At 58.4% G+C, this 17586-nt stretch overlaps 1 protein-coding gene across 3 annotated transcripts in view; it reads right to left on the reverse strand.

The window, feature by feature from the left end:
- The window catches only part of ZBTB16 (zinc finger and BTB domain containing 16), a 57274-nt gene that overhangs the window by 12919 nt on the left and 26769 nt on the right, over nt 1–17586 (reverse strand). For 2 of the 3 annotated variants that reach the window (XM_074927612.1, XM_074927613.1), the window contains exons 3-4: nt 14989–15086; nt 6709–6795 (exon numbers count right to left, since the gene is read on the reverse strand). In XM_074927612.1, the coding sequence (XP_074783713.1) occupies nt 6709–6795; nt 14989–15086 (185 nt within the window). The remainder of the gene's footprint in view (nt 1–6708; nt 6796–14988; nt 15087–17586) is intronic. The other variant, XM_074927614.1, reaches the window with a different exon arrangement.

Genomic DNA, 17586 nt, shown 5'->3' on the forward strand with positions numbered 1-17586 from the left:
TCTGGAGCCAAACGAGGAGCTGAGGGGGCCCAGAGGCGTCTCTTTGTGCTCCGGAGCGGTGGCCAAGCGCCCCCCAAGCCATCGCAGGCGGCTGCGGGCCGGCGCCAAGGCTGGTGTGCACAACCCAGGCAGAAAACAGCCCCATCTACTGAAAACTCGGCTTTTTTGGGGGGGTTCGCTTGCATTTTGAAGCCTTCGTAGGTTCTAGCCGCAATTGTACCACGCTGGTTTCCACTACAGGGGCTCTGACAAGCATCTTGAATGCGAGCGGAGGAGGGCTGCCCTGTCCCCCCGTGCTCCCGGGGGCAACAATGGATGTTAAAGCTTTCAAGGGAGGAAAGGGAAAAAAAATGCTGAGATACTGCACCGGTTCGGTTAAATGGGGAGCCGCTCGGCAACTAAATTTGATAATGCTTTTGTCCGTGGGTCAGAGGTTAAATATGTTCACACTAATCCCCTTCATCTAGAATTAAAGGACAAGAAAGATTTCTCCGTAGCTTAGCGAGAGGGCTTTTCTCATCGCGCTTTAAATAGTATTTGCACAGGAAAATTAAAGGCCGACCATTGGCCGCTGGGTGCGGACGCGCGGGTCTTCCATCTCCTGGCTTGTTTCTGGCAAATCCTCCCGCTCGCGCGAAGCCCGACCTCGTCGCACGTCCCGGCCGAGCCCACCTCGAAGCGTGGAGAGTTTTTGCCGCCGTTTGCAGCAGAGGCGGAAAGAGCAGCCGTGGCCGGGCAGGCAGGAGATTCCCGGATTCAGGAATGTGCGCCGGGACTCGGATTTCAAGCGCTGTCACAGGACATTACTGTCAGACAAAGGGGCTCTGTGCTGCGCCCCCCCGGACCCGCTGCCCCGAGACCCCGCAGAAGCTGGGGCTGGGGCTAACGAGGCACCGCTGACGACCCTGCGCCGCGCGCACAGCCTGGCCCAGCTGCTTGCGCCAGGAATCACGCTCCCGAACGACGGAGGCGTCCGGTGGGAAGCGTAACCGTCCCGACCTGTGTTTTTATAGAAATAAACGTTTGCAAAAAGCACTTTCCTTTGAAGACGCCGGCTCACATGGGAAGAGCGCTCCGGCCACGAGCAGGGAAGCACAGGAGAGGCGACGGGCTCTAGCTGAAGGCGTGTGCTCGCCCTTCCCTCCACTTGTACCATTTTCAGCCCTTTTGGCAAATAAACTTGGCCACAAGAGTATTAAAAAAACTCAGGGCTTTGTGTTTCGGATGCATTCGGATTGCTCCGTTTCACCCTTCCTCAGCTCAACGGTTTTGTTTCATTCTGCCACAGCCAAAGGTTGGAGCGAGCGAGTCCCGCTCCCTGTCGAGCAGCCAACATTAAGCACGGAGTATTTTTTCCAAGGTTCTTATGAATACATTCACAGGCGATGCTGCACAAAGGATGCCGCGCCTGCGCATGGCACGCTTGGCTCCAGTCGGATGCCTGTACCCAAAAATGTCACAGCAGCCACGAAAGCATCTTCACCATCAGCATTTTGCATTTTCTGTTGCTACTGAAGCCACAAACCCCCGAGGTGCCTCTGGCAGCAGCTCCCCCGGCCCCAAATCCAATTTTCCCGCCTTGGTCAAGGATTCCCGCCGGGTGCTGCTGGCGTTTGAAGGCTCCAGGAACAACCAGATCTGTTCCCCAAGCTCAGGAGTCTCGGTTTGAGCTCAGCACCAATTTTCTCCATTCCAGCTCATCGCGGGGCACTCCGGCCTCCTCTGTCAGAACCGAGGTCCTCGCACCTGAACCGAAGGCGGCTGCAGCCCCGCGTCCACCGCTCACAGCCTCCGACAGAAGCGTCAGGGGCTGGTGGCAGGCGGGAGGAGCACGCAGGGGCTTTCACAGCACTTCCACAGCTCCACATCCAAAACCCACCTCTCATCCAACAGCAAATCTGCACAGCGCCGCCCGGGCATCACCACACAGCATCGCCTGCGCTCCCTCCCCCAGCCGGGACTGTGGAACCGAGGCGAGTGCAGGAGGGATAATTACCTCTAAGCGTACTTAATACTACAGTGCATTATCTCTAGCTATGGAGAAAAATGCTATCCGGCGGTATTTCCCCCAGAAGCCTCATCGAGCTGCTCGCTGAAAACTCTCAGGAGCCCCGTGAAACAGTAATGGAAAGTCACAGGCAGCCCAGGAGGAGGAAGCGTGCGGGCTGCTGGCGGCGGGCTCGGCTCCCGTCCAGCCGTGGGAGTGGATGCAGCGAGACGGGTCCAGCATCGCACCTCCCGCGCCCCAGCTGGACGCTGACGGGACGCTGCGGGTGGCTGCTGGTGGCAAGTGCCACCGCCGAGACGAGGCCAGCCCCGGGCAGTCCAGGGAGCATCCCGGCGGAGAGCCGGCTCAGGCCCAACACGCGGTGCCGTGCTGAGCGTAAGGCAAAACAAATTGATGTCTCAAAGTAATTTACGGCTCGTGTCACCCAACTTGCACGTTATGATCCACTTTCTCAAAATCCCTAATTTCCAACACCACAAAAGATGGTGTGGTGCTCTTCTATAGCACCACTAGTATTTTTTAGGCGGGTACCACTCTGAGGCAGAGAAAAGGAAGCAGGGGAAAGGAGGTAAGACAAATAGATAACTGGACTAAGCGTAAATTTGCCAAGAACAGAGATGGCGTGTGCCCGAGTGACAGCGCAGCTCCGGCACGGGTTCCCCTCCACCTCCGCCAGGCTCCCACGCATCCCCCTCGCAAACCCAAGCCAGCAATAGTGTTGCTGGGATGCTCTTCCACAGCGAAATGCCACCTGCTCTGGCTTTTGAAAAAAAAAAATTTAACACCCCCCACCCCCCCCAACAAATCACTGTGTACCTCAGTGTGCATTTCAAACAGGCACAGAAAATTTCTGGGGGGAGAAAGCAGTTAAAGCCCTGCCAAGAGAGAGAGGGAGGCCGAGCTTCCCGAGCGACACGTTCCGCAGGACCCAGGGCAGGGGCGTCCCGCTCTGCCAGCGCCTCCTCTCCCAGGCGCACACTCTCCTGCGCTGGATTTTTCTCCCTTTGTACCTCCACTTATACCGCACGACTGTTTTGAATCTCTAAAATAATGTGACAAGTTAATGATGGCACAATTATCTAAATGTTTAACAGACATGTTATCTAAGTGAATCGGATTGAGATTCCATCCCGCTGACAATAAACATCAATGGGAGAGCAGAAAGTGATAGGCAAATTATCACCAACCCTGCAATTTCAATGCTATTAAATTTGGAGGAATAACAGCCCTGAGGCCTGTAAACTCTGAATAAAATAGACCCTTGTGTTTGGCCAACTATTAAATCAAAATGCTACCAACATCCCAGTGAAAAAAAAAGGGGGGAAAGAAAAAAGGGGGGAGAGATTTATAGCTTTTCAATTTTCAGTTACATGTTGGTTTTATTAACTCTTTTCTGCTCCTTGCGTCCCGGTGCCGGTGCTGCTGGCCAGAGGATGCTCGCGGGGTCGAGGAAGGCTCCTGCGCATCCTCCGCGGAGCGGCCGGGGCACAGCGACACCACAAATCACAGAGCCAACGACACGGCGAAGAAGGTGCCCTCGGTACGCCGGGCGTCGAGCGTGCCCGTGCGGAACCGGGCCAGGAGCAAACCTGTGCTGGGCTGGACACAGGCACTGGCTGCCCAGCGCGGACGCGCTCGTGCGCGTTAATTGCCTTGGCGCGCAGGAGGAAACTCTAGACGAGTCACCTCTGATATTTATAAAAGTCGGCGGTGAGCCCAAGCCCGTTAGCACGAACAGCAGCCGTGCGAGCATCCCGAGCCCCGGCGGCGCTTGCTGGGGGTACTCAGCCTGGCTTCTTAACGCTTTTCATTTTTTCCTCTACATTTTAGGAGAAGGGTAAGGAATTTTCCACGCTCTCCCCCCGGTGTGGCACCAAGCTCACGCTGCTAGAAGATGAGCCAAAACAGTTGCTGCTTTTCCTATTGCCGCAGGACGGGGGCCAAGGACAGCGAACACCCGGAGAGGGCGTCTCAGTCCCGCGTCGACGGGCTGTACGCAGCACACCGCCAGCTCCCTGCTTACAAGCTGAAACTAGTTTTTCTTTCCTTCTGATGGTTTTTTACCATGACTCAGAAAGCAGGCCGCACATTTTCTGTGGCGAGAGATGGGCACTGTGAGGCAGCACGTGCGCAACAGGCTGGCACCGTATTTTGCACTGTCATTCGGAGGAGCAGCCGAGGGCAGTGGGAAAAATACTCAGGGAGATAAAGCGGGGCCTGGATCCTGACCGTCCCCCCGAGAAATGGCCCCATATGCTGCAGAGAAGCCCCGAGAACCCCTTCTCTTGGCCACCCACTGCAGAAAAGCTCTGCAGCTGGAGGTTGCCCAGACAAGCAGCCACCATTCGCAGATATCCCGCATCCTGCCCTGAGTACCGCGGGTATACGCGCTCAGCCCCTACCAGATACACCCTGCTCAGTTTTTAATGCCATCCCTGAAGGAATCTACCTGCGTCTCTTTACCAAAAAAGGGCTATTTTTGTGCCTGGAAGGTTGGAAGGTCTTTTGCCAACCAACCTGCTGCTAAGGGCAAAGGGAGGACGCCCCCAGAAAAATCCGTTCTGGGAGATGGCGTTATTTGGGAACAGGGTTAATTATAGCGGTGGCAGGGGAGGGATGCTCTCCGTGCCAGGGCAGGGTGCTCCGCGTGCCACCCGAGGAGAGGAAGCGATTCATTCTGGCTGCCTTGGCCCCTCTCCGCCGCGTAACCGAGCCGCCCGTGTTTACAGCCGCCGGTGGCGACGATAAACCTGCTCTGCCTGGGTCACTGTGTCCCCTGTGCTCATTTTCCTGTCACCCTTTGAGCTTTGGCACGGTCCAGCCCCCAAGTTCCAGCAACCAAAGGGGCTGTAAAGCCCCACAGAAGCGTCAAGGTCGTTAGCAAAACCGCCCGGCTGTTTGTGGGTGCAGGCATCGCTCAGTAGCTGCTCAACAGCACTCGCTCCCGGCGTGGCTCCTGGGGTTCCAGGGGGAGCCGGGCTCCCACCGACCGCTCCGGGAAGCGCAAGGAAACGGGGAGCGAGCTGCTGTTCGCTGCCCACCGCCAACCGCCTGCCCGGGCTCGGCTCGCTCAGCCCTGCGCCATCAGTCCCTCCGCAAGCCTCGTCCTCCTCCTTCCCCTGCAGCACATGCCGCTTTGAAAAAGACCCTGCAGCGCAAAGCCCGGCCCCCGGCCACCCAACTGGCCAAGGAGGGCAACTACTTTACAATTTATGAACTGGTGCTCGGCCAGCACAGCTCCCCGAGCGGGAGATGGCTGGAGCAAGTGGCGCCTGGTGACGCAGCGCTTTGCCGCGCTGGTCAGGCTCTCCGTGCCAGCCCAGCCACCTCACCACCTCCGAGCACAGCTCGGCCACCAGCCGTGGTTATCGGGGTTTTGAGCACTGAAAGATGAGCCTGGGCTCAGTTAAACCCCTCCCAATACAGTGTGGGGAGGAGCGGGCACTTTTTTCTGCTCCCACCTGTTTTTGGGGGTTTGAAAGGATCCACCTTGGGCTGCCCAGCTATGAATTCCCCTGTGCCCCATAGCAAACCCTTCCTGGGCATGGTGGCCTTTGCAAGACACATAAAGAGCTTCTTGTGCTCCCCGAGGGCAGCTACGCCGAGGGGCTGGGAAGCCCAACAGTGGGAAGGCAGCAGGAGCCAAGCGCTGAGTCCGTTTGGGAAGGGAGCACCGTTTGCTTGCAGAGGGAACAAATCACCTCGCGCTTGCTGCACCGTTGTTTCCCACGTGCGTACGTTAACGCCGGGCAATAAACATGACGGCGCTGTGAGAACCGGTGCCGCGTACACGAGTTTTAGTGGAGGAGGACCTGGGGCTACCGTGCTCCTGCAAAGCTCAGGTGCTGAGCCGCTCGATGAATGGCCTGGGCTGCAGAATCAGGCACGGCTCCCGCACAGCAACTGCCCCGGTCGGGGTTTCAAAGCCGTACGAGCTCGGGGTAAAGAGGTTTCCTGTGCACAGCTGGGTCTGGCCGTCCCCAAAGCCATGACCTCGGGTCCTGGGTTCTCCTTTCCCATGACCGGCTGCGCAGCCCAACCATCCATCAGACGCTTGCACCCATGTACACACCACAACAAAACCTCCCCAGAGCTCCCGGTGCAACACGTTTATTCCTATTAACGCTCTGAAAAACGGCGACAGACCTACCAGCACAGGCTGGGATTTGAAATGATTCATAACTCCTCACTCAAAGGCTCCCGAGCATCCAAACACCCCTGACAAGGGTATTTATCCCTTGGAAAGCCACTTGTAAACCAGAATGGTGGCCAAGTGCCATCACGCTGCTCAAATCGCGGTGCACGCAGCTTGAGAAACCACGGGTGATGAGCGAGCGGTGTGAGGACGCTCGGTTTAACTACAGAGGCAGGTTGTGCTCCTCCTGCCACCAAAGGAGCTCAGCAAAACAGGCCAAAGTAAGTCAGCAGCAAACACCCCAAACCAAAAGCCATTCGGGGGATGCTTCCCTCGCAGACACCGTGCCCAGAGTCCAGCACAAGCACAAAACCGTTTCCAATTAAGAGTTCAGCGGAAAACACAGCCAACTTACCTGAACCCAAGTAAAGTCAAAACACAGACCTGGTCAGGTCGGCAGCAGGAACCGCGAAGTGTTAAGCTCTCCGTTGGGCAGGAGGTTACAAAGGCAGCCTAAATATTAAACTTGTGCCTAAGCGAAAGGTGGAAAGGGAGGGCCACGTACCGGTGTGCGTCTGCCTGTGCGTCTCCAGGGCGTCTTCCTTCGAGAACTGGGCGCCGCACTGATCGCAGACCAGGGCTTTGGCGCCCGCTGGGGAGAGAAAGGGGAGAGGAGGATTACTCGAGGGACACCCGCCCAAACCTGCACGGGGACACCGCTGCGGCCGCCAGTGTCATAAAAACCACAGGACCCGTGCGACCGAGGGGTTTTGTTATTTATATCCCCTGCACAGCCACCACAAGCAGCGCCGTGGTCCCGCTCCTTGCACGTAACAGTGCACAATAAAGAGCTGCTTGCCAGGAAGAAATTAAATATTTGGGATTTTTTTTTTTTAAAAAGAAATCGTTAAACATCAATGCATTTCATTAGCGTTGTAACCGATCTAATTGTAATTGGTTTCCTGCCCCTTCCCATCGCAGCTGCCGTTGCCGGTACCCGAGGATGCATCTGGTCAGAGATGTGGCTGAAATGGTGCGATTGAGTGAGGAGCTCAGAGGCGTCTTCGACTATCGGAGAGAGACGTGGCGTTGGGGGGAATTCTTAGAAAATCACTATCAACATGCGCTGCTAGTTCGGGTGAGGAAAAAACCAGGATGCCCAGCAGCAGATAAGTAACTTCCAGATTAAAACAGATTAACGATACACACCACGTCCGAAGCATCGCTGCCGGGACAAAGCTGCGGACCCATTTCTTAGGTTTCAAGGTTTGATTCATCTGTGGTGAGGAGCTGAGCGTGACAGAGTGGCCCTCGAGGCGGGGGCGCCGCTCCGCAGCGCACTGTGCCGCCCCTCTCCAGGGGTGCAGACAGCGTCTGCCCTCCCCTTCCCGCCCCCCCGAGCCCCCCCAGCACGATGAGATTTGGCAAAAGGTGCACAGAAAAGGTGATGGGGAGAGAGGGAGGTATCACCAGATGCATTAAAAAGAGAATTCCTTCGCCTTTAAATTGTCTCGGTAACGGCTGGCTTGCAGGCAGAAATATTTGGCAGCGGTGAAATTAAAAGTGATAAATTTTCTCGCCAAGCGTTGATCGATAATAGAGGTCTCATCTGTTAATCAATACGACAGTCTGCCTGTTTACTGTGCATATGTTGTTCTCCGCCGCCCTCGCCGGGATGTCAAGTTTGCATTCAAAACAACCCGAGTGTGCACGGGCCACATGGCCGCTGGCGAAGGGACCGACACACACACGGAAAAGGCCTTTGGGGCGATGCGAGGGGGGCGGCGGGCGGCTCTCCCGCACGTGCCGCCGGCGGGGAGGGCGCGTGCCCGGCGGTGGCCCCTCCACCCGCGGCGGGGAGGGGCGTGGGGCGCGAGGGGCGCCCGGGAGAAGCTGCCGGCACGGCGGGGGGACGGGATCGATAGGCCAGCGGCCGCCGGCCGCCCTCCGCTCGGCGTTGCGGCGCGGGCGATGCGCAGCCGGCAGTTGCCAAGGCAATGACTCTCCATCGCGGCTCGCGGCTCTCCCACCCCACCGCTGCGGAGCGGGAGCCGCGAGGATGCAGCCACCGGCTGCCGCAACAGGTCCTCCCCCGGCAGAGCGGCCTGCGGGTGCTCCCCCTCCCCGCCGCGCAGGGGCCGGCGTCGAGCTAAGCACGGATTTGCCTTTTCCTTCCCCATTTCTGTGTGGGGCCAGGCCACGCGTGCCGGTGCCCCCCGAGAGCCCGCGGCACAGCCGGCAAGGAAAGGCCGAGGTGGCCAGCATCTGGCTGGGGGGCGGGCGGCGGGGGACAGAAAAAATTCCTGGCGAGGCGAAAATAAACAGGGCGAACGCCGGGAGGAGCTGGGCGCGCTCGCTTACATAAGGAAGCACAGCGTGTACCAAAACAGCGGCCCCAAAAAAAGCCGGAGCTGTCAGAACAATGAGTACAGACGAGGGGCATTTTACAGCAGGCGCTGCCGTACAGTTTTATTTACAGTACCTCTTATCAGCGCGGGAACAGCACGCCGCCTGCCAATTTCCAAAGGCCAGGACTGCGTGTTCTTTCCCTCAAGTAGATGTGTACTCCAGGCGGGGGAATTTTTTTCCTTTTTTTTTTTTTTTTTTTCTCATCAGCAAAACAAAAACTGATACGGAGCCAGGATTCCTGTAATGTACACACGCTCGCGGAGAGGGGAGGAGGAGGGAGGGAGGCGATTGAATATGTAAATAGTTCAAGGTTAATTTTACTATGTGAGTCACCGGGAAAAATGTCATCCAACATCTGAGCTTATTATAACAGGGCTCAGAAAAAACCACCGCGCCTCGATGTTTGTTATTAAAGGGAGCAGGACACATTTGAAAGCAGCAGCACATCCCGAGCCCGTGTCGGGGCTTTCTCCTCTCCCTCTTGCGTTTTTCTGCGCTTTAAGTGACACCCATAGCAGCGATTAGCCTCTCCAAACGTACGCACGAGTTTGGGGAGGGTATTTTTAGCGAGCGCTTCGTATCGCCTACAGTACATAGATATCTCCGGATGATCTTCCCGACGGGACGGGACTCTGCGTGCTGCCAAGTATCAGCCGCGTTTCGGCGCAAGCCTCGCAGTTGGCACCAACCTCCCCACCGTACTTTTATATCCATGCGACCAAATTTATAGTTTCTACCTAATAAAGGTCCCTGCGGCGAGCAGCTGGCACGAACGGGCGAGGAGCCGCCGCTTTTTCTGTCCAGCGCTACCTGCACAGTCATCGCCGCCCGACGCGCCCCCCGCGGCAAGGTCAGCGCTGCCCCCGAAGCGGAGCGATAAGGAGGGGCAGGCCCGGGCTTATTTGATTCCCCCTCAGAGAAATGGAAGAGCCTGGCGCGACGCCGGCTGGGCCGGGCAGTGCTGCAGGGTTGGAGGCAGCGCTCGGGCGCGCGATGCCTGAAGGGCGATGGCAGCATCCCCCTGAGCTCAGCTTGGCGGGCGCAGGCCCGGGCTGCCAGCTCCCTCCCCTCAAGCCAGGCATAGCTAGGTGGGTCTGAACACAGAGCTCGTCTGCTTTCTGCCGCCATCGTCCCAACGGTACCTCCCAACACCCACTCGCTTTAATTACTTTATTGGGGACGAGAAATAGGCTCTCCAGTTTTAGCACTTGGGATGGTAGGAAGTAGTAAAACATCCCAAAGTGGTTACGGTCGCCGCTGCTTTGCCCGCCCACCCGCCTCCGCGGACACCCTGCCCTGAGCCGGGGGCTGCAGCCCCTCGGCCGCTCAGCGGCTCTGGTTTCCCAGCCCTGTCCCTGCACAGGGGGGAAGCGCAGCCAACGCCTCCTTCCCCTTCCCAACCCAACGCGCGGAACCACCATCTCCCCGCACACGCCTCCCCGTCCCGGGGCCGGGCGCCGAGAGGCTGAGTGGAGACCTGCGCCCAAAATATGAACGATACCCAGGCAAAAATAAGGGAAAAGGCAAAACAGGAGCCACAAGCATCCTCTGGAGGAGGAGGATGGGGAAAGGAGGAGAAAGATGGGAAATCGTTGATTTCCTGCGGCCGCACAGGGAGGAAGGCGGTGGGGGAGGACGAGCTGGCAGCAGCAACGCCCCGGCCCTTCCCCACCACGGTTTCAGCACGACAACCCTGCTGGTACAATGCAACATCTATTCCCCTCCCTCCCCTAGCACTGGGGATTAATAAAAATTTGGGATTATATATTATTAACAGGCTGTAATTGGCAAGAAGGTGGAGGGGGGGGAAATATGGATTTAAAAAAAATTGCCAAGTAAATTTATGCACTGTCGTTGCTTTACTACCTAATTAATTCAGTAATTTCAAAAACAATTTTATTTATGTTCCATTTACCACATCAAAAGTGCAAAGAAAAAAAAGCACCAAACCACAGTGATGCTAAAATAATACCTCAAGGCATCTATTTTTAATCAGCGGGGAAAAAAAAAAAAAGGGAAAAAAAAAAAGAGCCGGCCCCAGTTTCTATACAATCTCTGTCGGGCAGACCACCAACTCGGGGAGAGCGAAGCAGCCGAGCCCTCCGCGAGTGCCTTCCTGGCTGCCGAAAACAGAGCTTGTCAAAAAAAAACAAATCCATAATGGCCTGAGGCTCCTCTCCAATCTATTTTCTGCTCAGCTGGTTTTAAATGAAGTTATTATGAGTCATTAAAACACCCGCAAGCCTGTGGAAGTCAGCCAATTACAATTTTAAATTTAGCCTGTTCTCTACCCCATTCTCTTGTTTTCTTCTTTTGCCCACATCAAGCTGCTTTTTGATTTTTATTATTGCTGTTATTATTATTATTTCCCTTCTCCCCTGTTTCACCCAAGTGGAAGAGACAGTCATGAAAAGCTCTGCACTGAAAAAATATATCGGAGAAACACAAGAAGGGCCAAAAAATGAGACGGAGCTGGATAGAGCCTTGGATTTAGAGAGGCAAACGGCTTTGCCTCCTTTTTCCCAAAGTGCCATAAAATAATTGAATATAAGAAAAGGAGCGAGGCGCGGGCTGCGCGAGGTGAGGAGGGGTCCTGCGCCCGGTGCCACCAGCATCGCCCGGGCCCCGGCAGCACCTCGCGGGAGGACGCGCCGGCAGCTGCTCCCGGGCTGCCCCGGAGGGGCCGGGAGGCGCCGGGAATGAGGGAGCGGGGGCCCGGGGGTGGGAGGCACCGGCAACGCCAGCGCCCGCTCTTTGCCAGCCAGCGCCACCGACTCTCACGCTGTGTGGCGGCGGGTGGAACAGGGGGTATTTTCATACAAAATGGTTAAAAAAAATAAAACTCCAGATTTTTAGCTTGGGAGCAAGAAGAGGGAGATTCTTACATAATTCCCCCTTTTCCTCCACCCTGCGAGCGCCGCTCTCTCCGGCAGCCGCCTCTCGGCGGGGAAAAAATGACAAACCCCATCCAAAGCCCCGGCAGCCCCGCGCGGCGAGCGAGCACGGAGCGTACTGCACAGCCCATAAAACTCCAAACAGCCTCCAGACACTCCTGCAATCGTCCTCCATCAAAACACTTTGTCTTGCATACAGAAATGCGGCGGGGCGCCGCGCGGAATACCAAATCAGCCCGTGACGGTGCGGGGAGGCGGCTCCTTGGCAACCGGGGGGGCTTCGCAGCCGCGCCGCTCGACAGGAAACAAAATCTGTCAAGCCTGTTGGGCAAATGATAAACATTAGCGGTATTAAAAAAAAAAAAACAACCAACACAAAAGCCTCATAAATGGCTGGCGAGCGCGCGGGGAGGGATGGGGAAGGATGGGGGGGCTCTCAACCCGTTTACCCTCCTCGCCCCGGGAGAGGGGGGTCTCTGGCCCTGTGACCTCGGGGGAAATTGGGGAAGTTTCCCCAGAACGCGGGGGGAGGCGGGCGGGCGGCGACGGCCACGTGCACTCGGCGGCAGTAACGCAGGTGGAGGGACATCGCCGTGTCGGGGATGGGGAGCGCCGCGGTGCGGGGGGTCCCGGCACCTCACTCCGCACCCCACCTCCGGTGACAAGGGACGGCCGAGGAGGGGCGTGGGGAGAGCTGGCGGCGGGTGGAAAATAAATATATTTCATCAGGTGAGGGCCGGGGGGGAAGAAAGCAGCTGGCTCTGACCCAGCGGCCGGGTCCAGGAACCCAGCCAAAACGGGAGCTAAAAAGCAAACCATATTCTTCTGGTCTCAGCTCAGGCTCTCGAGGCAGAGAGGATGGGGAGGGAGGGGGGACGAGAGAAATGTATTTTTCATCAGCCAGTGTATAATTTATAAACAGCATTAAACAGTTTTTGTTTTCTTTCTTCCTCTCCCCCGTGTGCGCGGCTTGGCCGGCAGTCAAGCCTGCATTAATTTCTGCTGTGGGTACAGTGTGTTCTTGGATGCACATCTGCGGATGATCATAAACGCGGGAACGCTGGCAGAACATCCAGACCTGCCGGCAGGCCGCTGACATCACCCGGGACCGAGCGCGGGACGCCGGCCAGCCGGGGTGGGGGGGGCCGCGGCCTCCCCGGGGAGCCGCCGCGGGCACTGACCGGGGGCAGCGGGGCCAGGGCCGCCCCCGCCCCGCGTCCCCCCGCCACCCCGCCGAGCGCGCTGGGGGAGAAGGGGCCGCTCGCTGGGGAGGTGGATGGTGGCGGGACGAGCCCCCTCCCCTGGGCCCAGGCACCGTCCCCACGCGTGTGCGGGGTCCCGGCAGCGCCCATCCCACCACCCAACAGGGCCTGGGCGCTTTCCTCCCCGCCGATGAGCGTGTCTGGGGGGGAAGCCGTGAGCCAGCGGGCAGGGGGCTGCCCACGGGAAGCCCTGCGCTGCGCTGGCCCCCGGAGCGGCGAGGGGCCGCGGTGTCCCGCTCTGCTGCGGAGGCTTCTGCTGGCCGGCGAGGCGAGGCAAGAGGGGCGAAGGCAGAAACCTGCTCTTCTCCCTCTCCCGGGGAGGAGACCCAGCCCGCGGTGACGGCCGTGCAGGGTGGGAGCACGCGCCCCCACCGAGCCCCAGCACGGGGTCCAGCCGCCCCGGCTGCTCCTCAGCCACAGCACCGGCGAGCCGTCGCTCTTGCCAGCACTTCGCTTTGCCAGGAGAGGGGCAGCTCTCAACAGCCTCTTCCCGGGTTTCTGTGAGTGCGTGTGCAGGCAGGAGCGGGCAGCACGTAGGGAAAGGCTTTGCACGGCATTAAGGGCTTTATATTGGAGTGTCAACACTGGGCTGAGTATTTACCTTGCACCTGCGAGGCTGCTGCGATAACAGCGCCGAGCGCCCGCCGCGGGGGCACCGTGACCCCCCCAGGGCCTGGGAGCAGTTGACTGAAATGCACCTTTACCGTCAGGCATCTCCCGTAACGGCTCAGATCGGGAGGTCTGAGATGCCAACCTCGGTCCAACCCAGCATTTGCTGCCCTCGGCGTCGAGGGCTGCTGGAGGGGGGGCTGCCAGGGGTGCGGAAGCTGCCCCACCGTGCTGCTCTGCCGTGGGGTGAACCCCAGATTTGTGTCCCCAGATGGTCCGTCAGCACGGAGGCACCTCGCCTCGGGAGCGCGGCCCAGGCTCGCTGCGTCCCGCGCCGGCGGAGGGGGGAGGCGAGGGGAGAGGTGCAAAGGTCTCCTGCTTTAATAAATAACAGCGCTGGAATTTGAGGCGGCTGTTTGCGAGCGCAGGGCAGAGCTCTCCCCACCCCCCCACCCCCCCGCCCTCGCCGGATTAAAAAAAAAAAATAATAATAATTAATCCTGCGCGATGACAAGCTTGGCTCGGCATTCACTGTACATACTGTACCCACAAAGCTGGCTGCCCGCCAGGGACGGGCCGCGAGCCAAAGCGACCATAACAAACACGAGCCGCGCGCGCCAGCGCCGGGGCGGGGGGGAGCAGCATCCCAGGGACGAGCATCCCGCACCCCAGCACCGGGGGGACACCAGCACCCCGGGGACCAGCCCCAGTAACCCCCGGGCATGCCGAGGAGCTGGAGCCCATCCCCAAATGCAGTGGGGTGGGGATGGGGTCTGGGCCTGCTACAACACCCTGAAAAACAGAACCTGCTGCCCGGCCAGGAGAAGCACGGGGAGGGCAGCCCCGTGCTGCTCCCTCGGGTATGGGCAAGGCATGTCCCTGCCCCTCGGTGTGGACCAGGGGCCGTGGGGAAAAAAGAAATATGAATATCGGGGAAAAAAAACAGATAAAAATACATAAAACCCCATAAAATACAACACAGCTTCCTTGCAAAACCACCTGCTGGCACAGCTTTGGCTGCGGTACCCACCACCCGGAGGGATGCGCCCACAGATGTGGGGGACGGGGCCTCCCACCCGCGCTCAAGCGAGGGGCTCCTGCCTGTTTTCCGTGGTACCCCCAGCTGTGCCAGGGGCTGAGCCCCCCCGAGGAACATCAGCCTCCATTGACTTGCAGAGCACAAGTGTTCCTCCAGTGCAGGGTTCCAGCCCTTCCCTATCTGCTTAGTTAAAGGGCCTGCATCATGTGAACCCGCTAGTTAGATTCATTAGGCAGAGAACGCCTAATTCCGCAGCAGTTTTGCTAATGAAACTGCGGCGGGCGCCTGTATGCGAGGAATGCGGTGCTGGGACGCGCGCAGGGGCCAAAGCGAAGGCGATGCTCATGCTACGAGCGGGGCCGGGCCGCAGCGGCCGCGTGGTACGTGGGGTTTGTTATTCTGAGCTGCTGAGCCCGGAAAATATTTCCCCAATTAAGAAACTGAAAACAAACTCCAAAAAAGAAAATTAGAATAAATCAAATTAGTGGGCACTGGAGAACAAGTCTGCAGCGTGGTGTCCCCCAGGCACAGGCAGCTCTGCACGTATCTCCTCCCGGCCGGGCGGCCGCAGCACTGCTGGGGGGGCACAGAGAGCATCCCCCGCCCCGCCCCGCGTCCCCCCTCCAACCCACCTGAGTGAGCCAGTAAGTGCATTCGCAGCCGCAAGCTGTCCAGAAAGCGCTTCCCGCACAGCTCGCATCCGTACGTCTTCATCCCGCTGTGCAGCTTCCTAGGGGAGAACAGAGAGGGGTGAGTCCTGCGCGCGGGGCGGCCGCCGGCCCGAGCCACGCCGAGAAACGTCCCGCGGTCCCGCGCCCGACGCGTCGCCCCAAATCGGGTCTGGTTTGGGAGCCCGAAGGAAGGGCACAGTCGGGAGCTCCGGTGTGACTCCCCAGGGCTGACGAGGTTACCGTCCCCTCTTTAGAGTTTGGCACCACCACTAGCTGGAGTCTTTTAATAAACCCGATCCGTCTGAAATCTGGAGGTAATGCACAATACGTGTCGGTAAACTCCTTCCTCACGCACCGAGCGCTTTTGAAATAGGTGCTGTCCTTTCTACAGAAAAGCATTTAAGAGGTTGTTTGTATGCATTTCTACCCGAATCCCAATTCCCATCCAAATTCAGCATGACACAAATCACCAGCCAGAAACAACCACCAGCGAGCAAACAGGAAACGTCGCTCACCATTTCCTGGCACCGCGGCACAGAGGGAGCTACGCCCGGGCGGCGTTGCACAACCTCCCCACCACACGCCGACCCTGCAGCCCCCACGTCCCAGGGCACCGCTCGCAGCAACTCCCCCCTCTGCTGTCACAGGCAGCGGGCGCTGGGCTCGGCCCGACCCCGCCGTCGTCTCCCTCTCCTCGCTCCGAAGACGCCGTGGGCTGGAGCTGCCCGTCAACGAACTCGGACGGGGCGTGCAGGGCCTGGGCAGGAGCGTTGGCCAAGTCTACATCGATCCCACCCGCTGAGCCGTCGCTCCCAGCCGTGGCCCCCCGTCCCGAGAAGATCCTCCCCGCCCCACGCGGCTGCCGAGCTCCCCACAGCCCGCTCCCCCGCGCCAGCCACCGCGGCTCCAAGCACACGGGGGGACATCACGCAGCCCCCGAAACGCCTCGAACAGGCGCTTGTGGTTTTATTTCACCACAGTGGCTGTGATAAAGGGACGCTTTTGCCAAGCAACCCGGCTCTGCACTTGACCGCAGCTCCGATAAAAAGCCTCTGAGTCCCAAATGCCTCCAGCCAAGCGTGGGGGCTGCTGCCCGCGAGCCACCCCTGGGCTAACGCGAGCCCTTCGCACCGATGGCCGGGAAGGGCTCGCGACAGGAGCACGTGCAACGTTTCAAAATCGGATGCTGTAAACGGAGAAGTATTTGTATGTGTTTGAGGAGTAACACAGCAAATCGCTGTGTGCCGACCTCTGCTCACATCCACCATTTATCATCACTCCGCAGCAAGACGAGTGTATTTTTATTGCCTTGTTGCCAAAGACAAAACAGAAACGGTCTCATCCAGGGCTGGATGCTGACCCCTCCCTGCGCCGCTCCCGCGGGAGGGCTCAGCCCGGCCGGGCAGGGCTGCAAGGACCCGGCCCAGGGGACATTCAGCTTTGCGTGAGCTGTATTCCGCCCCCCCCCCCCGGTGTAAGTTTCAGTGGCACGAAGCTGTCGCCGCACTGAGCCCTGGCAGGACCATCCCGGGCAGCTGCGGAGAGCCGGAGCCCCCAGCCCCCCCGGCCCACGGGAGCGGTCCCGCTCGCGGGAGCTGAGCAGCAAGGCCAAGCGCTGGGCGCTGGAGACCCCGTGGAGCTCCGCGCCGAGCAAACGCTGCGGGGCAGGAGCTGGTTTCAGCTCCCAACTTTGCTGTATAATGTAATTATTAATCAGGCTTGTCCTGAATTCACTGTGTCATAGCGGAGGATTAAGAGTCATGCACGAATTCAGGCCAAGAAGGTTTACAATCCAAAGGATTTATCCGCCTTGCAAAAATAAGTAAAACAGCAGCCTCCTGACAGACTTCTGCTGCCAGCAAGCCAGCTAAATAAGTGACAACCTTCTCATTTTGCATTTTTAATTAGGGACATGCCTGTCAGACTTCCCCAGCTCAGGCTGAGCTCGCTCCTGCACTTAACTCTGGGTTTGTTAGGAAGAGCACAGCATCCCCCATGTCAACCTTTGCAGTGCTCGCCTCTTGGAGGCTAGAATGCCTTTTCACTGAATTAAAGTGTAATTGGTTAATTAGTTTGAGTAAAACTCAGAGGCTTGGGTTTTTTTTAAAGCGAGCCTCAAGAAACAGAGCAGAAACAAAAGGACAAGTTTCCTTTCTCTGCATCACCCAAGTCTGCAGAAACAACAGCAAAACCAACCTTGCTCCCAGCACGGGTCCCCGAAAGCCAGAGCGGCCCGTAACGGCGCGACGGACAGGAGCGCTCGACTGCGAGAACAGGGCGTGCGGGTGGGACCCCCTCACCCGCCCTCCCCAGCCAGGAGAGGGGAAAACACGGGAGCAAGGAGCCTGTTGGGGCTCCTGGAAACCCGCAGCTGCCATCCAACTCGGGGATGGCCCACCACCTCCCGCAGCCGCGTAAACTCCGCTTTGTTTTAACGCGCCGGGCTGCTCACCGAGTAATTTATTTGCAATATCTCTATCAACAAATTTCAGCAGCAACAAAAGTTTTCCATTCGCCGCCTGCTTATAGGACGATCTTATCGCTCGCCATCTTGCACAG

This window comes from Athene noctua, chromosome 26, assembly GCF_965140245.1.
Source record: "Athene noctua chromosome 26, bAthNoc1.hap1.1, whole genome shotgun sequence".
Lineage (NCBI taxonomy): Eukaryota > Metazoa > Chordata > Aves > Strigiformes > Strigidae > Athene > Athene noctua.